Consider the following 21,840-nt stretch of genomic DNA (forward strand, 5'->3'; position numbering starts at 1 on the left):
CCTCAGTCCTCCCCTCCCCCGGCCCAGCGCCAGCGCGCGGCCGCCCCCTCCCCCCGACGCTCACTCCCCGCCTGGCAGCTGGCGCCCCGGGCCTGGGGCCGCGGCGGCGAGAGGGGTTTGCTGAGAGGGCTGGAGGGAAGCAGCGGGGAGGGAGGAGGGAGGGCGGCCGCCCCCCGAGCCCCTCCTCCTCCCCCTCCTCCGCAGCCTGCCGGTTCCTCCTCCCCCCGCCTCCCTCCGCCCTCCTCCCTCCCTCCCTCTGTAAGACATCCCGGCCCGGCCCGGCCGCCGCGGCCACCTTCCCCGCCGGAGCTGCAGATGTGGCGGAGCGGCCGGGTGCCGGGCGGCCGTGCCAGGGGAGCCCGCGCCCCGTGAGCCTCACGCCCCGGCCCCCGCCCGCCCCGGCCCTTCCCCCGCTCACTCCCCGCCGCACCCCGACCGCCGGAGCCCGACCGCCCCCGCCGCCGAGGTAGGAAGCCCCCTGGCGTCACGTCGTGGAGACGGGGACCGGGCGGGGGGCCGGCTTGTCCTGCGGGGGCTGCGGGACTCGAGGGTCGCCTCCCCCTACCGCGTCCGCGCCTCGCTCCGGGCCATTGTGAGCCCTCGCCGGGGCCCCTGCGCTCGCTCCCTCGCTCTCTGGCTTGCGCGCTCCCTCTCTCGCCGGCTCTCGGACTGCGTCCCTCCGTCTCTATGTCTTTCTCCTCCCTTCTGCCCTCCCTCCGTCCAGCAGCCCGGCCGAGCCGGGGCCGGACCCGGGGCGGGAGCAAACTTCGGCTGGGAAGTTGGGCGGCCGCAATGGGGGCGCTCTGCGGGGTGAGAGGGGGGCCCCCGGAGCCTGGGCAAGAAGTTGTCTAGGGCTGCTGGGCAGCCTCTTTTTTTCACGGCTGTGCCGGGCTGTTTCAAACGGGGTTTGAAAGGTGTCTCTTCCCTTGTCCTCCAAAGTCTCCTCCCCTGCTGCCCCTGGTTAGACCTGACCCTTCGTTGAACGGGGGAGGGAGGCGTCCCTGAGGTTCCGGACGGGGGTGCTGCCGCGTTTGGACTGGGAGCTAGAGTCCTGTCCAGCACTTGTTCCAATCCCTGCTGTCTGAGTGCAAGCAGAGGGCTTGGCAGAGTGGGGAGGGCAGGGGTACCCAATCCGCCTGAGGAAAAGTCTGAAGGGGGCAAGGCAGGTGCATCTGGAGGGAGGGAAATGCCTGTGCCCTGCCCCCCCCACCCCGTCCAGGCCCCCTGGGATGGGGCTAGAATCCAGGCTGGCACCTGGAGGCCTTGGCACACTTCCTGCCCTGCCGGGTACTCAGGCCACAGCAGGGCAGCGAGCCGCCTGTCGCTTGTCCAGGAGGGCCTGCCTGGCCTGGCTGCCCCCCCTCTCACCTCCCCCCAGGGCAGCTATGGTTGCAAGGAGCTACCCAGCCCTGCCCTGGGGCCTGGGAAGCGGGAAGGGATCCTGGGAGGAGCCCTGGGCCCCTAGCCATCTCAGCCCAGGATCTTGGCTCTGAAGGGAATGCTTGACACTGAAGGGGCAGCCAGGCCAGCCCTGGACCTGGCCAAGGCTTGGGCTCCTGTGGTTCTTGGTCTGGGCCAGGGACAGGCCAGAGCTGTGGTCCTGGGAGGCAGCCATCCTGAGGGTCCTACATGCCTGATCCTGGCATCCTGGAGAGAAGGTGGGGCTTAGCAGACAGCTAGGGAAGACACTCTGTTCCCCAGTGTCTCCTCCAGGGCTTTCCTCAGCCCCGAGGCTCAGGGAAGAGGAAAGTGGCTTCTTCAGTCTGCCCACCCACCCAGCCCTCCCCTAGCCCCACACGGGTGCCACAGTGCCACAGCTGTTCCAGCACAGCCCTTACATCCCTCCCCATGACCTCCGAGCCTTCCCCCTCTCTGCTCCTCCTTCTCCCCTCTGGGCCACAGCTGGGCCTCCCAGCTGGTCCTGACCGGTATTGGGGGAGGGGCTGCACCTGGGGGCCCTTTCCAGGACACCTCTTTCTGAGCTTTAGCCCAACTCATTTCACAGCCCACCCCCAGGTCCCCTTGGCCCTGTTTGTAGCCCACCAAGCAGGAGGCAGTGGCCAGGGGTTTGGGGCACCATTTATGGAGTTGAGGACCCCTTGGAAGCAGCCCTGTTTTCCTCAGCCCCTTCCCCTCCCCCTCCTTTCCGGAGCTGCCATTAGTGCTGACCCTCTGACCCCCCCATGCCTGCCCACCATTCCCTGTCTGTGACCTTTAACCTTTGGTGTTAAATCCCTCCAGCTGGGGCTCTTTGGCCTCTGAGTGACCCTGGCACAGGCCCCCTGGGGGGCCTCTCCCTTCTCCTGGCTCTCTACATAGGGACACCTGCCAGTCCCTCCCTCACTGATGGGGAGGGGGTGCCCCAGAAAGCCAGACAGTGAGTCATGCCACTTCTAGGCACCACTGCTTTTGGGGTTAGTGGCTTTGGGGGATACACTGGAGCTGGGCCACAGCCTGGAGGGTGAGTGGGAAAAGCCCCCTCCTAGGAGTCTGCCGTTCTGGAATTGAGTTCTGGCTGGGCCACCAACTCCCAGGGGGTCCTTGAGCCAGGTTCCTCTCCTTTCTGGGTCTCAGTTTCCTCATCTGTCAAACCAAGGGGTCAGACAAGGTGAGCTTCCTGAGCTTCAGAGTCCATGAGAAGATGGGCGGGGGGGGGGGGGGGGGGGGGTTGTTGAGAGAGGGGTAAGACCAACAAAGGCCAACTCTCAATTGTCCGTGGGTGGAGCCAGTATGAATAACTGGATGCCACAGACATCCAAAAACCTCATTTTAAACAATCGTGTGAACCGCGCTCCCCCCCAAAGCTTTTGTTGTTTCTAAAAAGCCCAGCTGCAAATGGGTAGCCACAGTCATGTCTTCTCCTGCCTGGGCTACCCTGGGCTACCCTGGCTGCCTCTCTGGGAGTGCCCATGGAGGGTGAGAGGGTGAACTGACCAGAAGGAGGCAAAACTCTCTAGGGCCCCTCCTGGGGCTTGTTTGGAGGCCTGAACCGCCCTCAGCTCCACCATGGGGCCCCCACTTTTCTCTCCCCTCCCTCCCTGGCTTGGCCTTGGCCCTGGGCGGTGGGAGTGTCTTCTGCCACCTAATCCTCCCAGGGTCTAAGCTGTGGTGTAGAAGGAAGAATGTGTTTTCCTGATATTTTCCCATGTGGGTTTTCCATCCAATTTCCCACTTGGGCAAGGGGGCGGGGACGGATGCTGGGCAGAGTTTGGGGCAATCCCAGGATGAGGGAGGGTGGTGAAAGCTGTGGCCGGGTGACCAGATGTGGGGAGTGGGGCCTGCAGTTGAACTCTTTGGGAGGTGTTTGGGATGGGCCCCTGATGCCGGAGAGGAGGGCTGGACGGAGAGAGGGGGGCCGGACAGGGTGGGGAAGACTCCTGTTCCCACCTTTCCTCTCCAATGGGGTATGCTTCCCAGGTTCCTGGGTCCCGGGGGAGGCAAACTGAAGAGGCCCCTTACCCACGTAGGAAATTTGGATTGTAGTGGAAAGGCCTGAGCTAGGTGGAATGGGAGGGTGGGTATTGGGGGCTGCTTTTCTGAGGCTGAGAGAATCCTTTCTCTATTCATTGTTATCATTGTATATTTCACACAGATGACTAAAGCCAGAGGGGTGACCCCTAGAAAGTACTTGGTGATCCTCCCTTCACCCAAACAAGTGGCCTTCTCAGAGGTGGGGAGCACTAATAGCTGGTGAGGGGCTCTCTGGGGCCAGCCAGAAAGATGTGGATCCCTACCCCCCACCCTGCTGGAGTTGCTTACCCCTCCAGGGCCTGTGAAAAGGCCCTAGAGAGAGGCTGAGGTCCAGGCATGTGTCTGAGGGTTCACCTCTCTAAGAATGCCGGGACACCCAACCTTGCCCTGGGTGTGGGGGAGCACAGCTCCTTCAAGACTGTTGGGACACATCTGCCCAGTGTTTCCCAGGTGGATGTCTCAGCCCTACCCTGGAGAATTCTAAATCAGGTGTGGCCAGGTAAGGCACTCCCATTGTCAGCCAGGACCTCTAGTGCTTTGCTGATCAGCCAGGGTTGGGGCCACTGCTTTGACACTGGGACAAAGAAGGACTTGCTGGAGGAGTGGAGATCTCATGCAGGGGCACAGCCTGGAGTAGACCCAGGTTTCTTCCTGGCTCCCACATAACCCCGTAAACCTCTGCTGTCTCTGCAACTAATAAAAATGCCATCTTAGGTCCCCAAGGAGGGGTAGGGGAGTGAAGTGGGTCAGGGATAGAGCAGCGTGGGGGGAACACCTGGTAAAAAAAAAATCAACAGTGTCTTCCAATGGCCCTGTGAACTTTGCAGGCATTGATATCTGTCACTTGTAATTGCTACCTTAACCTTGTGATAGAGATCCACTGATCCCTGTTAGAGTGAGGCAACTGAAGCTCAAGATAGAAAAGGGCCAGTGGGCATCAGGGGGTCCAAGTTTCCGGGGGTCTGCTGTGGCTGGGGTAGTGGTGTCTGATGGCCAATTTCCCAGCCTGGGATGAAAAGGAACCCTGCTCCTGAGGGGACCCTGAGCTGGCCCCAGCAGCTGTGCACACCAGGCCCCAAGCATCCACCCTTTTCCTGCACTGATCCTCCTGGCCTCCACTCCAGACCTGTCCATGGGGGAGGTGAGGCCTGGCCTAGGTCTGCCAGGGTCCCTGGCCCTTTTTCCCCCTTCTATATCTGGTACCCTTCCAGGGGAGCTCTTGGAGCTTCTACACAACTGATCCCCAGGGAGTCCAGTTGTCTGACTATGCTGACTGGGATGTTTCTCCAAGCTTCTTCAGGCCGGGCAGCATAGAGGCCCTGGCTCTGGACATCTTGAGGGGGGAGCTCTGGCCTTGCTGCCCTCTCCAAGATGGGATGGCCAGACTGAGAGGGGCCTGGGGGCACAGAGATGGGAAGTGGGGTGTGGGGGTTTCCTTTCTGTTCCAGATGCCTCTGGTGGGAGATGGTAAGGGGCTGAGAATCTTCCAGGCCATGGCTGGGGGTTGGCTGGGGTCTCCTCATGCCCTCTGACTGCTCTACAGGTCAGGTAGTACCCACCACAGGGATGGCCTGACATTCTAGTGTGTTATGTGTGCACATGTATTGCCACCTTGGCAGATGGCTGCCTGGGGAAGGGACTCAGACGCAGCCTCTGGCCCCCTCTTCCAGTCATGTCCAAGGGCGGGTGGGGAGCATTCAGAGGCCCCAGGAGATTGGTGAGCTGCCTGAGTCAGCCCTGGGCGCCTCCAGGAAAACAATCCTGCCAGCTGACAGAGGGTCTCCACCATCTGCACAATGTGCTCACAGGCCAGCGCCCCACTGGGACCTTGGGAGTAAGGAGGTTGCATGTGGGTACTGGTGGGGGAAAATTGAGGCTCAGAGATTTAAGGAGTTTGCCTGGGGTCACAGCGTCAGGGAGGGACAGAGGGGGACTGGAGCCTAGCGCTTTCTGGCCCTGGCCTCTGAAATGTCAATTCAGCCTGGGAATCCCCCCAGCGCCACTCTCATCCACTGCATGGGCATGATATGGGGAACAGCTGTGTCTGGATAAAGCCTCCCTCCCTTACCCCCATGTCCACCTGGGTCTAGCTGGGAAGTCCCAGCCTGCCTGAGCCATTTCTCCTCTGGGCCACTTCCTCCTGTGTCCGGAGCCCCCCAGCCCCACCCTTCTAGGCTGACTGACCCCAGCTGTGATGTCCTCCTCCCCCAAGGCTATGGGGCCCTCCATTGTTCTGCCTGTTCTAAAGTACCCCCACCCCAGTGCTGCTGGCTGTCTGCCTGCCAGCCCCACCCTCCTCCAGGCGAAGCCCCCAGCACCACCTCAGGACACCTAGTGGTCACCCTGCATAGTCTTATGGACCCTGGGCCCCAAGGGCCTGAAGCAGGCCAGGCCTGGCATGATGTTTCCTTTTGGGTTCGGAGGCTGCCCCCTGGCTTCTGGACTTGCTTTGCTGCCTGGAGTGGACAAGTGGGGGAGGGTGGGGTGGCTGGTGAGGGCATGAGGGTGGAGCCAGATTTTGTGCTAGAGCCCCTGCTGGGCTTGGTGTAGCCCAGCTGTTCTGGGGCAGGCTCTGTGCCACTGCTGGATAGGAGTGGCAGGAGATGAAGCTGGGGAAACTGGGTCCTTCTGGTCATCCCAGACGACCAGGGCGATTCTAGCTGCCCCACCCTAGTCCTGTCCGTAAGTCCCTTGCCCTGGACAGGGAGGAGGAAGAATCTGTGTCAGGGCCGAGGCCCTGCCTCTCACCTTGACCTTGGGCAGGCCACTTCCTTCTTTGGGCCACTTCCTTCCATACCTGCCCACCTCACCTGGCTGGTGGCACCACAGATAGATTCACTCAGCAAACATTCACTGAGGACCAAGTGCCAGGGAAAGTGAAGGTCAATGGTGCTGTTAGGGGCATGGTCAGGATGCTTGAGCTCCAGTCCTTTTCTAGGCGAGCCCCCTCCTTCCTTGGATGGGGAAACTGAGGCCCAGAGCCTGGCCCACATCACATCGGGGCAAGCCTGGGTTCTGGCTCTGAGCCCCAGCACTTTGCATCAATGCTCAATTCATGCTGCTGGAGTGGGCAGTATGGGGGCTGTGGGAGAAGGGGCAGTGGTGTGTTCCATGAGGCCTTCTACTTTTCAACCCCCCCAAAGGCTTAGAGCTCCCTGGGGCCCCAGATATATCCCTGCCTGCCCTAGGCCTCCCTTCTTGGAAAGAGGCTCTGAATGCCAGGTGCAGGGGGTGAGTACCTGGGGCTGAAGGTTGGGAGCAATGAATATGACACTGTGTGCAGGGCTGGGCACTCAGGGCATGCTCAAGTGCTGGTGACATTGTGGCACTAGTGATAATATTAGTGAGGACCTGGACCCAAGGTGAGTGTGGCAGGCAGCACAGGGCCATTGCAGGGCTAGGGATGCAGCTTTTGGCAGTGTGGGGTCAGAGCCAGGTCCTCTGCTCAGCTCTCAGGTACCTGGAAGAATAGTTCATGTGCAGTTTGAAGAGGCTGATTCAGGGAAGACTTGCTGAAGTAGGGGGTAGGACGGGAGTGGCAACTGGAGATTATGGGGGCATGGAAGATTGTAAAGCAGGAGCTGGCACCCAAGAAGTGGGCCCCAAGCACACGGGAGGCAGGGACTACTGAGAAAGGAGGTGCTGCAGGAGAGAGTCTGGGACAAGAGATTCTGGGCTGGAGAGGATGATGGCACTTTCTGTGCAGAACGCTCCATGGCCCCAGTGCCCCCAGGTCCTGGCCTACCCTCCCCCTTGGGACTCCTCCTCTGATGAACAACAGACAGCTTGGCTGTGGGTTAGTTGGGCCCACACCCCTGGCCTCTGCAGCACTGGACCTAGAAAGAGTGTGGGCTTTGGACTTGGAGGTGAATCCCAACTGTGCTACTTATTATAGCTCTGTGACCTTGGCAGGTGACTTAACTGCCTTGAGCGTCAGTGTGTCCTCATCTGGAAGGTGGGGAGAATAGCACCTAATTGGCAGGGTGGTGAGGATGAATGGAGATGGTGAGCGGGAGGCATGCTGGCCAGTGTAGCCTGCAGAACATGTTAGGACCCAACACTCCCTCTTGCTTCACCCCATGTCCATTTGGCCAACTCGGATCTGCCCCCCCATTGGCAGGAGCAGCTCACCCCTAATACTGTTTCTCTGTTGCCAGTGGTTTCCCCACTGAAGTCTGGATGCCCTTCATTCTCACTCATCTGTGGGCCCCCCAGAACTGGATGGAGGGCCTGGCATTGGTTGGAATGCAAAACTGAGTGATGGGGTAAATGAGGCTGGGAGGGAAAGGCCAAAGTCCAGAGCCCGTCTTGCCCGCCTCCCCTCCTGCTGGGACTTGGCAGGTGCTGTTCAGTGGGACTGGTGCCTGTCCTTCGGTAATGGGAGGGGTGAGCCACAGGCCTCGTCCCTGCTTCCCACCATAAGCTAAGACTCCTGGGTCCTGGGTCCTGGGTTCCTGATTTCGATGCTGGTTACCTGCCACGTCCTGTGTGTCCCATGTATGTGCACAGGTGTGACACATATGCGTGTGCCTACATGTGTGTGTGTGCCCATCCATGTCCTGTGGGACACTGACCAACACCTTTGCTGGCCCCAGAGAGCTCTGAAGGAGAGCCTAGCCCACCAAGAGTGGCAGTACTGACGGGCAGGGCCTGGGCTTCCGACGTCTAGGCCTTGCTGGGTGTGTGTCCTGTCTGGCTCCCCAGTGCTGGCCCCTCCCAGGGATTTGGGCAGCCTGGGCCCAGCCCTTCCCTCCCAGCCCGCTGGCCAGTGGGTTTGTGGGCGGGTTGGTGTGGGGGCTGCTTGGCAAGCTCCCCTCTGGCTGAGGCCCAGGTGCAGGCAGTGCTCATAGCCCCACATACCACCTCCCCCCGAAGCTGGGCAGACAGGAAAATACCAGACATAGTTGTGCAAAGGTGGCTGCAGGCAGGCAGGCAGCAAGGGGTGGGGGCTGCACTAGGGCGCCTAGAGCTACCAGACCTAGGGGAGACCTCTGTGCCAGGCTGGACCCTGCAGCTGGATGGGCACACACATCTGTGTGAGTGTTCATCTGTGGGCTAGGGCCCATGTGTGAGCTCCTGCCCCAGCTGGTGTCACCCTGCTGGTGTTGGGGAAGGAAGTACATCTGGGGAGAGCCGGGCTGGGGAGCATGAGTGTTGGGGGAGCCAGCTGCATGCCTTTCAGCTTCAATGCTGCCTGAACTATCTGGGTGACTTTGGCAGGCCAAGTTACTGCATGGGGCACTCCTAGCCTGGGGCCAGGAACAGGAATCCTTAGGGCTACCAGTTGCTGGCACCTCCTGTGTGCCAGGCACCTGGCCAGGCAAGTCCTGCAGGATGCCCTGATTGTGGTGCCTGTGATGGTGGAGGAAACCAAGGCTCAGAGAGGGTGACAAGGACCCATCTGAGGCCCCACAGCCAGGGCGGGAGCACAGAAGAAGGGAACCAGGTAGCCTGGCTCTGGGTAGCACTGTCTAAACATGCCTGCTCAGGTGCTGCCCAGCTGGGGCCTTTCCCGAGGCCCCCATAGCCCAGAGCAGAGAGCTCAGCCCTGGCTGGGTCACCTGGGGGTGCTTGCACTCCCACCAGAGTGAGGTCTGCCCTCCCAGAGGATCTGGGAAGGCCCAGGGTGCTGGCTGAGCGCCCTTCTGGTGATGGGGGAGGGGCCTGTCTTCAGAGCAAGAGGTTCCCAGGGAAGGCGAACCCCAGGCTCCTTCAGGAAGTGCTGCCTGCCCTGGTCCCTCTCCTGGGACCTGCTGGGCAAAGGCCTCAGGATAAGCCCCTCCCCTTCATCCTGGGAGGAGGCCTGCCCCTTCCAGGGCTGCTCAGACCTTCTCCAGGGCCTCCCAGCTTTTTTTCTTTGATGCAGTATGGCTCTGGAAGGTGACAATGATCAGCTGTGGCCATTCCACAGGACAACAGAGGCCTGAGACTCTCTATGGGGCACACAATTGTTTAGTTACATCCGAAATCGAAGCCCACGTGCTCCCAGATGAGTGTCAGACTATAGTGTCTGGAAACAGCAGACACTGTTCCCTACTCAGCTGCCCTCAGCTCTAGACTGGCCAAAGACTGGAGAACTCAGCGATGGTGACAATTTATTCAACAAGTCTGATTACCTACTATGCACCCAGTACTGTTCAAGGTGCTGAATATCACATACCAATGGGAAACACTAACCAACCATTGGATATGTATCATTGTATTGATTTCTCCCCAAAACCCAGTGTGAGTGGCTTATTACTGTTATCCTCTCATTTTAGAGATGAGGACCCTGAGGTGACTTGCCCAAAGTCACATGGGGAGGAAGTGGTAGAGCCATGTTGGAGACCCAGGTGGTCTACCCCATACTTAGAGCCCTAAGTATGCTCTGCTGCCTGGTCAGGAAGGGAGACCAGGAGAGGATGAGGTCTGCCCCTGCCCCTAGCCCCTCTATGGCTTGGCTGCCATAGAGGGTGGAGCTCTTAGCCAGAGCAGGGTGGAGCCGCAGTGGTTCCTAGGAATGCAGGGCTGTAGGCCCTTTGCTTTGGCAGCATATCTGCCTGCAGCTTTCCAAACTTCCCTGTGTCCACCCCCCAGTTGGCCTCTCCAGCGCCCACCCACTGCCTGCTGTCCCTCCTAGGCTCTGCACCTAGCTCCGGCAAACCCCTGGGCAGGGAGAGAGTGCCAAGTTGGAGCCCTTTTGCCTGCCCCTCCCCACATCCACTGGCACAGGAGGGGCTAATGGTGAACACAACTTCTGGACTCACCTGGGCTTGAAACCCAGCTCTGCCACAGACAAGCTGAGTTTCTTGTCAGGACAGGTCATTTAATCTCCCTGAGCCTCAGTTTTTGCATCTGTAAAAGGGACAAAAGAGCACTTGCCTTAACAGTTGCTAGCACATTCCCCAGCTATCAACTAGCTGTTGGTACTGTTATCCTGTAATATTCACTCATGGCTTCCAGTCTTGGGCTTGCCACCCACTGTGCAACCTGGGGCAGTAATCTCCATCTCTGGGCCTTAGTTTCCCCATTTGTAAGACCAGCGTGTTGACAGTGATGGTCCTAGTCACCAGACTCAGAGCACTAATGGAGCACAGGGGAGGCCAGGGACTTGCTTCCTTTTTCTAGGCTATATCAAGAAAGCCACATGGGCCCAGCTGGCATGGCTCAGTGGTTGAGTGTCCACCCATGAACCAGTAGTTCATGGTTCAATTCCTGGTCACCGCATATGCCCTGGTAGGGGGCATTCAAGAAGCAGCTGATCAATCGACTCATCATCTATCTCTCTCCCTCTAGTCCTCTCTCTGAAATCAATAAAAACATATATTTTTTTAAAACGAAAAAAAAAGCCACAGGGGCTTTTGAGAGTTGCATCTTGGGTGCTTGTCCCTAAGCCCTAAGCTGGATGAGCCATGGCTGACAAAAGGGCAGTTTCAGGGCTACTCTGGGAATAAGGGATGTCCCTCATGTCGCCTTTGACAACACTAGTAGTCAGGTACCTGGCTTTATGCTGCTGTGGGGTGGGCAGGGAGAGCCCCCATCTTACAGAAGACCCCACCCTCTCTGCTTCTGCCAAGGAGACCCTGAGTGCCTCTCAGGGTGGCTGTGTGGAGCCCCCCTCCATCTACACAGGTACTCCTACAGGCTTAGTGCCAGCCCACCGCCCTCCCCCAAGCAGGGAAGGTGGGGCTTTATCCAGAGCAGATTCCAGCCTGCTCCTATTTGCCTGGTGACCTCGAACCTCAATTTCCCCATCTGTATGACAGGGGAAATGACTGCATCTACTCACAGTAGGGGATTTAGAAGGTTCAGAACAGTGCATGAAGGGTAGGTGTTTAATGGATGTCGAGACTTTTGGTATGCCATCCACCCTAGCCACCAGGCCTCAGGGCCTCAGTTTCCCCATGTATTGGCCCACCTGGTCCAAGCCCCGCCTTCGGGCATGGGAGGGTGTAGCCCCCCACTCACCCGCCAGGTAGGCCAGACATGCCGGGTGGGGGTGGGTGGGGGGTGTGGGGGGATCTTGGTGGGCCCAGCAGCTGGGGCCCTGTTGTTGGGCCACAGGCAGCACACAATAGCAGCCATTGTCTAGGCCCAGCTAGGCCCAGCCTGCAGGGAGGGGGTGGACAGAGGGCCAGCGTGGCCCACCCCCGGATGACCCCGCCCCGCCCCCACCACCTCTGTGGGTCCCCCCCAGCCTTGCGCTCCCTCAGCTCCCTCCACTCTAATTAGTTCCTTTCGCAGCTGGAGTTGCTGTGCGCAGGCCGCAGCAAGACCACCTCCCCTCGGATCCCGCCCACACAGCTCCACAACCCCGCACCAGCAGGGCGGAGTCGCATCACCTCTGAGCCAGATTCCCCAGCCAGGTCCCTGGGGAGGGGACTCCATGCTGCACCCAGGGGATGCCTGCTGAGTTTCCGCACGGGGGTGTAGGAGACTTGTGGCCCCGACTATTGCGGGCCCACCGCTGGTTAAGAAACTTGCTGGCACCCTCAGAGCAAGACAGCTGCCCTTCTGGGCGCCTTGGTCCTCTCCACCGCCTGGTTTTCATGAGCGTTAAATTGGGTGATGGCTGGCTGGCCTCCGCGGGTTATCACCGAGCCAGTCCCAAGGTTGCAAGCCCGGTTGTCCCCTCAGCCATCGGAGGGCATAACTCTGGCTCACACCCGCCCCCCTTACCCAGCTCAGGAACAAAGAGCAGAGCTGGAGCCCAGAACTGGCCGCTGGCTGGGGGATGGGGGGTGGGGATGAAAGAGGACACTGAAGTTGGCCAAGGAGTGGGGTCACAGGCGTCTTCCCCTTGAGAGTGGGGGCCACCATTGGGAGGGAAATCTGGGTTAGGCCAGCCTGGGGATGGGGGTGCTGGGAGCTGTGGGCCTTGGGGGTGGCTCCTTCCTCCTTTCCGAGGAGTGGAGAGGCTGGGCCTCTACGCTGGGCTCTGGCTCCCATCAGAATGAATCCCTGGGCAGAACCCAAGGGCAGGAATTGGGGACAGAGGTCTCTGGGGGTGGGGTGCTGGAGTACCCCCTCCCACCTTGGGCCCCGCCCTGGGAGACAGGTTCCTCTGGGGGCCCTCCCTGGTTCTGGGTTGAGGCAGAACCAGGTCCTTCAGGTCTTCAGAACAAGGTGACCCAGGGCTTAGGGCTCTTTCCTGGTCCCCCTCTGGTCTTGGGGGAGGGCAGTAGGCAGGTGCCAAAGGGTGTTGCTTGGGCACCAACGCCAATGAGAGTGTCACTTTGAATTCTCAGTTCCAAACTATTCTGCCCTCATGGTCCCCTTCTCTGGAAGGTTGGGTTGGGGACTGGGGGTGGGAGGTGGAGGCTGTGGGGAGGCCTGTGGCCCTAGGCCAGCCAAGGACCAGGCCACCAGCCCTTCCTGGCTCCTGAATTCTTAATCAGCATAAATATTTACTTCCTTCCTCTCCTTCCAGGCTCCTAGCACAGAGGAGCTTCAGGGAGGTTGGAAGGGGCCTGTGTCTAAAAATAAACAGGTGGAGGGACAGGCAGACACATAGATAGACAGACATGACTGGGGGGTGGGTTACGCAGAGGGCAGCTCCTCCCCCAGCCAGAAGGAGAGTGGAGGGGGCCCATGCCTATCCATTACTGTCATTCACTCACCTGATTGCCTGGATCTGGAGCTCCTGAAGGACAGGGTGGCAGTCTGGTCCCAGCCCCCCTTGCATGGCTGGGAGTCCCTGGCCCATGTATGGCCTGGGGGGCAAATCCAAACAGACCTGCTGACTCTCACCTGATGGAGTTTAACAGGGACAAGTCAAATCACAGACCTGAGTCCCATGGTCAAGTGAAGCCAACTGTGCTCTGATAACGCAGTCCCCCTCCCTAAGCTCAGAAACTCTGATATTACCCATGTGCTGGTGGAGTCTTGGAATGTGTCCCCAGAAGCTGAGGGTCCTAAGTGAGGGGGGAGACTGCCTTGTTGTTCCCTGTGTGCTTGGATGGTCTTAGCAAAAGTGGAGCTTGGCCTAGCCCTGGCTGGTGTTCTCAGTGGTTAGAGCATCGGCCCTCGCACCGAAGGGTCTCGGGTTCGATTCCTGTACCTGGGTTGCAGGTCTAATCCCGACTGGGGTGGGTGTAGGAGGCGGTCAATCGATGTGTCTCACATCATTTCTTTTCTCTACCCCTCCCTTCCTTCCACTCTCTCTAAAAATAATGGGGAAAATATCCTCAGGTGAGGATTAACAACAAAAATGTGGAGCTTGTCCTGGGAGACAGATGAGCCAGGGCTTGGAACGGGGTGAAGACTGTTTAAAGTTGCTGAGGGGCCCAGCCGAGCGTGGCTCAGCAGTCGAGCACCGACCTATGATCCAGGAGATCCAGGTTCGATTCTCGGTCAGGGCACATGCCCGGGTTGTGGGCTCAATCCCCAGTGGGGGGCGTGCAGGAGGCAGCCGATCAATGACTCTCATCACATGTTTCTATCTCTCCCTCTCCCTTCCTCTGTCTGAAATAAAGTTGCAGAGGGGCTTGACCAGGAGAAAACGAGTGGGAATGTGGGGGCTATCCTTTATCCTGTTCCATGGAGAGAACTCCATACCTCTCTGTACACATATGGGCAACACTGGCTCTCAAGGAGACACACCAGACGAAATATAGAGTCTTTTACCACATGGTGGTTATGGGGATATTCTGTATTAAATTGCGAAAACCTGGATTCAGTGAACTGGAGTGTTGGCTTGTTTTGCAGATAGATTTTTCAGGGTATAATCATCTGAATTAACAAATGCAAGGAAACACTGTGACTGTTTCCCCACATGTGAAAAGATTGCAGCTGTAAGAAAAGTTTGAATTTGGAATGAAGATTTGAGACCTGGTTAGTGTTGTTCAGTGGTTAGAGCCTTGGCCTGCGCAGGAAGGGACGCTGGTTCTATTCCCAGTCAAGGGCACATACCTGGGTTGCAGGTTCAATCTCTGCCCCCCCCCCCCACATGCAGGAAGCAACCAATCATTGTCTCTCTCTCACTTCCATGTCTCTCTCTCTCTCTCTCTCTCTGTCCCTCTCTCCTCCTCCCTCTGCCCCTCCCTCCCTCCCTCCCTCCCTCTCAAAATCAATGGAAAAAATATCCTCCGGTCAAAAAAAGAGTTGACCTTGTTCTTGGGTCATTTTTATGTGAAGAAAATGACACCATTTAGACATTCTAAGAAAATGGTGAAAATTTCAGCATGAGAACTCATAATAAAAGAATGTCATCACCAGTAAAAAATGCTATATGCATATATTTTACTAACCAACAGAGTAGGTCCACTTCCTTCCAACCCTGCCCCTGGCTGGCCTGGCTGGGCCACAGCCTCCAGCTGCCCCCTGGTGGCAGCCCAGGGCCCTCTGGCTCCTTGTTCCTGCTGATACCTCTTCTCCTGACCTCACTTGTGAGGCAAGGCCACCTGTCTGCACCCCCATCCCTTGGGGCTAGGCTTTGCTCAGCTTTGCCCAGCAATCTCCCAGCTTTGTTCTCTCAGAGGTGACCATAGATCCCTATGGGGCCCGGTACAACAGGCGCTCAGCAGTCAGCTGAGGACCTCTCATGGCCACCTTGGAGAACACTTATTACTCCTCTGGCCTGGTTCTGGGTCTTCCTGCTCAAACCGGGCATGTGTTCCAGGCATGACTTGCCACTCAGTCAGAAATGACCTTTGGGACTTGGCTGGTTATTTCCATGGAGATCTGGCCTTGAATCTGGTAGTTCTACCACTTCCTAGCTCTGTGACCTGAGGCAGGATCTCTTAAAACTCAGTTTTATGGCAAAATGGATTATTTGAGCTTTGTCTCCCAGAAGAGACTTATGGGAAGTGGACATGGAAGATCTGAGTAGGTGGTTGGCTCTTTTCATGGTACCTGCTGGCCAGGCCACTCAGAGGATTTCCCTACCTGGGGAGACAGCTTCCACAATGCTGCACATCTACTGCCTCCCTCTCCTGTGGGCTTTAATGAATGCAGCCTGAGGAAGGCCTGGGGTCACAGCGTCACAACACAGCTCCTCTCCTCCCCTAGGTTCTTGCCTGAATACCAGCTTGGGAGCTCCCCACTACCTGCTTCCACCTCCAACCCCAGCCCCCCATCACTATGCACTCCTTGGACGAGCCGCTTGACCTGAAGCTGAGCATCACCAAGCTCCGGGCGGCAAGAGAAAAGCGGGAGAGGACGCTGAGTGTGGTCCGGCACCGAGCTCTGCACAGGGAGCTTGGCCTGGTGGACGATATCCCCACCCCATGCTCCCCGGGCTCCCCGCCCTCAGGTACTGCACCAGGCAGGGCAGCAGTCTCTGGGCCCTGATGGAAGCATGGTGATAGAATGTCCAGAGTGTGTCCACCAGGACATAACTGCAGCCACTCACAGCTTCTGGCTCAGAGTGCTCCCCACACTGTGGCCATTCATCACCCCAGCAGTTTATCTTTGGAGAGTACATTGTCCCCAGGAGAAGGGGAATTAACTGCTCAGTTTATAAAGCTGGAACAGCAGAGCCAGGATTCAAATTGAGGCCTCTGGGAGGAGTTGGAGTGGCTGATAAAGGGGAGCTGGGTTTCCATGTAGTAACAAAGGGCCCTAAGACCCATCTCCTGGGCTTTGAGGAAGTGTGGGCGGCCAGCCAGTTCAGTAGTGATTGGGGACCTAGCCCAGCAAGTGTTTCTGAGGATGCTTAGGGCTCAGGCCCTCTGCTTTGCCTCTGGTGCTCCTGAAAACCCCATCTACCACTTCTGAGCTCAAAGGCTCTAGAAGTAGCCTTCAGACCTCTTGTTTCACGAAAAGGAACAGGGGCAGAAGGGGCCTAGGGAAAGTTAAAAAGATCCCTACCTGCCAGTGTGATGGGAAACTAGGGGCACTCGATTCAAGCTCCTAATAATCAGTTGCTCACACTATGTACCAGATCATTCTGTCTGTAAAATGGGTACATCCCACTTCTCATGTCAGCTGATGGCCAAGCTTTCATGATTGCAGAGGTCACATCTGTCAGCTGTACAGGCTGTTGCTCAGATATCTGGGATCCCAGGGTGGTCATGGGGTATGGCATAGTTGAGGTCTGCTTCCAGGGTCATGGCTTAGGATTCAGAGGTGGGAGGGCCTGCCCCACCAGGACTCCTGCCTTCAGCACCTTTGAATTGTGCCTCTCTTCTAGGCTTCCTACTGAACCCCAAGTTCCCTGAGAAGGTGGAGGGACGCTTTTCAGCGGCACCTCTGGTAGACCTCAGCTTGTCACCGTCATCAGGACTGGACTCCCCTAATGGCAGCAGCTCGCTGTCCCCTGAGCGGCAGGGCAACGGTGACCTGTCTACAGTCCCCACCGCCCCGGTAAGGAGGGGGTGTGGGTTCTGGAGAAAGAAGGTATATTAGTTTCCTGGGGCTGCTGTAACAAAGGATCACAAATTGGGTGGCTTAAAACAGTAGAAATGTGTTCTCTCACTGTCTGGAAGCTGAAGTCTGAAAGCAAGGTGTCGACTGGGTTGGTTCCTTCTGAAGGCTCTAGAGAAGAATCCTGTCTTGCCTCTTACAGCTTCTGGTGGCTCCAGGCAATCTTTGCCTTGTAAATACATCATTCCAGTCTCTGCCTGTTGTCACATGGCCTCCTTCCCTGTGTGTCTGTGTGCAAGTCTTTCTCTTATGAAGACAGGTTGCTGGATTTAAGGCCCCTCTATCTAGGCTACTCTCCTAACTTGATCATGTCTGTAAAGACCGTATTTTCAAATGAGGTCACAAACACAAGTACTGGGGGTTAGGACTAGGATATACCATTGTGGGGACAACTCAAGTTGCTACAGAAGGAGATAGAAGGGGTCTGGGCCTGCTGGCCTTGTAGGGCACTGACCAGTTCTGCCCCTTACCCTCTCCTGCCAGGATTTCCAGCCGCTACGCTATCTGGACAGCGTCCCCAGCTCCTTCCAGTTTTTCCTGCCCCTGGGCTCTGGGGGAGCCCTGCACCTGCCTGCTTCCTCCTTCCTCACCCCCCCCAAGGACAAGTGCCTCTCGCCAGAGCTACCCCTGCCTAAGCAGCTGGTTTGTCGCTGGGCCAAGGTGAGTGGGGACCAGGAAGAGTGGGGCAGGGCCTTGGGTGAGTGGCCTCACATGGGCTCAGAACTCTCCCCGGCCCCGCAGTGTAACCAGCTCTTTGAGCTCCTGCAAGATTTGGTGGATCACGTCAATGACTACCACGTCAAACCAGAGAAGGATGCAGGGTACTGCTGCCACTGGGAAGGCTGCGCCCGTCACGGCCGAGGCTTTAATGCCAGGTGAGAGAGGGCAAGAGCTGGCAGGAGGGAGGGGGCACAGGTGTCCAGTGAGCTGAGCCGTGCTCCGTGCCCTCCCTGGAGCAGGTACAAGATGCTCATCCACATCCGCACACACACCAACGAGAAGCCGCACCGCTGCCCCACCTGTAGCAAGAGCTTCTCCCGCCTGGAAAACCTGAAGATCCACAACCGGTCACACACAGGTGAGAGATGGGGCTGGAGGGCAGCAGCTGGGCAGGCTGGCAATGGTGGAGTGCCCAGCATCCCTGGGCATCCAAGGGATGCATCCCATTGTTGACTGGTACCTTTTCGAGTGCCACTTGCTGGGGGAAACTTCTATGGGTCACGGGAGCAGATAGACAGGTCTTCTCACCACACTCAGCATTGTTAAATTTGTAAGACTGACTCATGCCACCTGTGGCTGCAGCCAGTGTGTATGCTTTGCTCCTCACCATACCCCAGCACACAGTAGGGCCAGCACTGGCCAACAGAGCCACACACCTGATTATAAATTTCCTAATTGCTGAATTAAAGTACAAAGAAATAGGTGAAATGAACTGTAACCATATATTTTCTTGAATCTAATATGTCCAAAGTGTTATCATTTCAAAATTAAAAAGATAACAATGAGACATTGAAAATCTTCATTTTGCATGAAGTCTGTAGGATCTGGTAAGTACAGCACATCTCAGTTTGGAGTGGCCACACTTCAAAGGCCCATAGACTCACTGCTCCATCCTGGTCAGTGAAGGAGCACACATTAAGTAAATCTGGAGCCATTTTGCTGAGTAAGGGCCGCATAAGGGGTAGTCAACATTCATCAGTGCTCACTGTGAGCGTGCTCCTAGTAGGGGCTTTATGGAAGTCTGTAATCAGGTTCCTCAGTTCACCTGTTGAAGTGGCTGTCACCTGCAATTTGAAGCATAGCACTAGGGCCAAGGGCGCACAGTCAGGGCACAGTGGTCCTGGGGGTATCCAGGCTGTCTGGGGTCAGATCTCGTGCCAGGTGCTGAGGACACCGCCCCCCAAATGGGACAGTCTGTATTTTCAAGGATATCTTGGTCTGGTGGCTACCAAGTAAGTAGTAGGTGGGGGCAGGACACTGGGCTGGGAGACCCCTCACACCAGCCCCACCCACAGGTGAGAAGCCCTATATCTGCCCATATGAGGGCTGCAACAAACGCTACTCCAACTCAAGTGACCGCTTCAAGCACACTCGAACCCACTACGTGGACAAGCCCTACTACTGCAAGATGCCCGGCTGCCACAAACGCTACACAGACCCCAGCTCGCTGCGCAAGCACATCAAGGCTCATGGCCACTTCGTGTCCCATGAGCAGCAGGAGCTCCTACAACTGCGCCCACCCCCCAAACCACCACTGCCTGCCCCTGACGGCAGCCCCTATGTCAGTGGGGCCCAGATCATCATCCCCAACCCAGCTGCCCTCTTTGGAGGCCCTGGCCTGCCCGGCCTGCCCCTGCCCCTGGCCCCCGGCCCCCTTGACCTCAGTGCCCTGGCCTGTGGCAATGGTGGGGGTGGTGGGAGTGGGGCGGGCATGGGCCATGGGCTGCCAGGCCCCGTTCTGCCCCTCAATCTGGCCAAGAACCCACTGCTGCCCTCACCCTTTGGGGCTGGTGGACTAAGCCTGCCTGTGGTCTCTCTCCTGGCTGGCTCCACGGGTGGCAAGGCTGAGGGGGAAAAGGGGCGTGGGGTGGTGCCAGCAAGGGCCCTGGGCCTGGAGGGACGCAAGACCCCCCTGGAGAGGACTGAGAGTGGCCGCTCCCGGCCCAGCCCAGAAGGACTCCCCTTGCTGCCAGGCACTGTGCTGGACCTGTCCACAGGTGTCAATTCAGCAGCCAGCAGCCCAGAGGCCCTGGCCCCTGGCTGGGTGGTCATCCCACCAGGCTCTGTGCTGCTCAAACCAGCTGTGGTGAACTGAACTGGCCCCAGGGACAGCTACCAGAAGCTCCTGGCCCTGCCCTGACGAACGGAAACTCTTCTGCGAAATAGCAATAATGTCCTCCCGCCCCCTGGGGCCTGTTGGCTGTGTCCCCCTCCCAGCCCCAGCCCCAGACAAGCTGGGTGGCAAGGATGGTGCTAGGTCATTGCTGGTGTCGCCGGCTCCCAAGGGAGGAACTGCCTGCTGACCAGAGAGACCTGAGCTCATGGGTGCTGAGGCCTTGCTCACCTCTGGCCCTCAGTCTCCCTGCCCTGTCCTCCACCCTGGTGCCTCCCTTATCCAGTAGTCAACTCCCATGTCGTCGTGTCGTCGTCTCCCCTCCCTTCCCCCCCCGCCTTGTCCACTTGCCAGCCACATCCCAGCAGTGGGGGCAGGTGGGGTGGTATCTACCCTCTTTGCTAGCCCAGGGCTCTTTCCATACTCCTTCATGTGGTGAGCTATGACAAGGAGCCCCAGGATTGAGGCCCCCACCCTTCCTGCCTAGCCTCACCAGTCTCCTGCTCCAAGGGCTCCTCGGACCCCTTTTCCTCTGGCCCACCCTCCAGAGGGAGAGCAAGACAGACGCAGGCCCCTGCAAAGCCACAGGAAGAGCCACCTTATCCTTATGACAAGGTGCCTCCTGCTCAGAGGGAGGCCTGCTCTGCCCACTGCCCCTCACCACCTACCTATCTGTCTAAAGCATCCAGCACTGCCTGAGGGTGAGCCCCTTCTCTGTGTTGGATGATGCTCTCCAAAGTGAGGGGACAGCTGACCACTGAGCTGCCCCTTTACCCTTGGCCTCCTCTACCTATGGGTAGCCCTGGAGTATGGGGAAGTGAGGTACCAGGACCTCGGGCTTGCCCGGCTCAGGGAACAGGTGACGTGGGCCTGGCCTGGGGCAGTGGCCCTCCTGCACTAGGTGCTGCAGAAGCCTGCAGGCTGGTAAGAGGCAGGAAGTTGGCTGGGGATGATCCCAGGTTGGGGCAAAGCTCTCATTCTGGGTGTGCTGTCAGCCAGCACACAGACAAGGGAGGGCTACAGGCCAGTGCTAGGCACAGGAGCTTTCCAGAGGTCATGGACTGAGGCCCTGGGCTTAGGAGATGGTGAAACAGTCAAGAATGGCCATAGGAGGCCCAGCCCATCCACATGGGAGGGGAAAGTTGGAAGGAGTTGGACTTGTGACATGCTGTTTCCCCTGGCTTCTTCCAGCTGAGCTTCCCCATGGTTTTTTATTTTAAAACCCCAGGGGCTAGAATAGGGCAAAGATGCTAGTGTTCCAGGTGCCCATTGCCCAACCCTGGGGAGTGGGCGCTCCCATCAGGCCCTGGGGATTTAGCATGTGCTTCTCGCTAAGCCCTGAGGAGGCACTGGTCTAGCCCCCAGGAGCTTTGGCTCCAGGCCTGCCCTGTCCTTGGCCTCAGTGAGCAACCCTTCCCTTTCCCTGGCAGTAGAACAAGGGAGCTGCAGGACAGCAGTGGGGTCTTTAGTAGCCCTGCGGTTCCAGAGTCCCTATTCTGTTCCTCAGCAGCTCTGCTGACCCCTACCTTTTTCTGGACTGCCCTTCTGTCCCAGAGGGGTCACCCTGACCCAGCCCGCCCTAATAGGGCCCGGCAGTGCTGGCTCTGCCTCTCCAAGGGGCTGTGAGCAGAACAGGAAGGAGCTGGTCTCCTTTCTTTGGGCCCCATCCAGGACCCAGGCACCACCAACCCCATGAAGGGCCCCAGGCCTTTAAGTCCCCAGCTGGGGGATGAGGGGGGTTGAGATTCAAGCCCAGGGAGCAGAGGAACAGGGCACTGGAAGGTGACATTAGCTCAGCATGTGACTCAGTGATAGACCAAGCCCAAGAGGGCTGGTGTACGTGTTGTTGTTGATTTGTTGTTGCACATTCCAGGATATCAGTATTTTAACAGGTTCTAAGTGCCTTTCTATCGTAGCTTATGTTTTTCCTCCTCTTGGCTCCACTGCTGTTAGCATAGAGTAAAAAAAAAAAAGATAAGCTAATGACTATAACAATATATTCCTCCATGTGAGAGGAAATTTATAAAGAAACAATAAAAGTGAGTTGCAACGATGGTTTCTGTCTTGTACATTCCCGAAGCTGGGCCACCCAACAAGAAACTACTTCTGACTGCCCTGTGTCTGGCTCTGGAGTCACCCACCCCAGGCTGCAGCACCGAGGCCCTGTTTCTGGGTCTTCTTCCCAATCCTGT

General features: G+C 57.9%; 1 protein-coding gene across 3 annotated transcripts; it reads left to right on the forward strand.

Annotated features, from left to right (window-relative positions):
- Nucleotides 1-391: 391 nt before the first annotated feature.
- Nucleotides 392-21,702, forward strand: GLIS2 (GLIS family zinc finger 2). Of its 3 annotated transcripts, none has more exons than XM_081133028.1 (7): nt 392-466; nt 15,460-15,703; nt 16,583-16,755; nt 17,299-17,475; nt 17,557-17,690; nt 17,772-17,893; nt 18,831-21,702. In XM_081133028.1, exons 2-7 carry the CDS (start codon nt 15,532-15,534, stop codon nt 19,628-19,630), a joined length of 1,578 nt encoding a protein of 525 aa, XP_080989154.1. In that variant the 5' UTR covers nt 392-466; nt 15,460-15,531; the 3' UTR covers nt 19,631-21,702. The 3 variants fall into 3 exon arrangements, with proteins under 3 accessions (XP_080989154.1, XP_080989155.1, XP_080989153.1); XM_081133029.1 differs by having other exon boundaries at nt 17,775-17,893; XM_081133027.1 differs by having other exon boundaries at nt 17,299-17,690.
- Nucleotides 21,703-21,840: the final 138 nt, after the last annotated feature.

This window comes from Miniopterus schreibersii (assembly GCF_964146895.1).
Source record: "Miniopterus schreibersii genome assembly, chromosome: 3".
In the NCBI taxonomy this organism is placed as follows: domain Eukaryota; kingdom Metazoa; phylum Chordata; class Mammalia; order Chiroptera; family Miniopteridae; genus Miniopterus; species Miniopterus schreibersii.

What these genes read in the sequence shown, in the direction of transcription:
- GLIS2 (XM_081133027.1), top strand. Translation starts at nt 15,532, where the DNA reads ATGCACTCCTTGGACGAGCCGCTTGACCTGAAGCTGAGCATCACCAAG. An exon ending in CCCGGGCTCCCCGCCCTCAG is followed by an intron (nt 15,704 to 16,582) that starts GTACTGCACCAG and finishes CCTCTCTTCTAG; the next exon opens with GCTTCCTACTGAACCCCAAG. An exon ending in GGCCGAGGCTTTAATGCCAG is followed by an intron (nt 17,691 to 17,771) that starts GTGAGAGAGGGC and finishes CCCTCCCTGGAG; the next exon opens with CAGGTACAAGATGCTCATCC.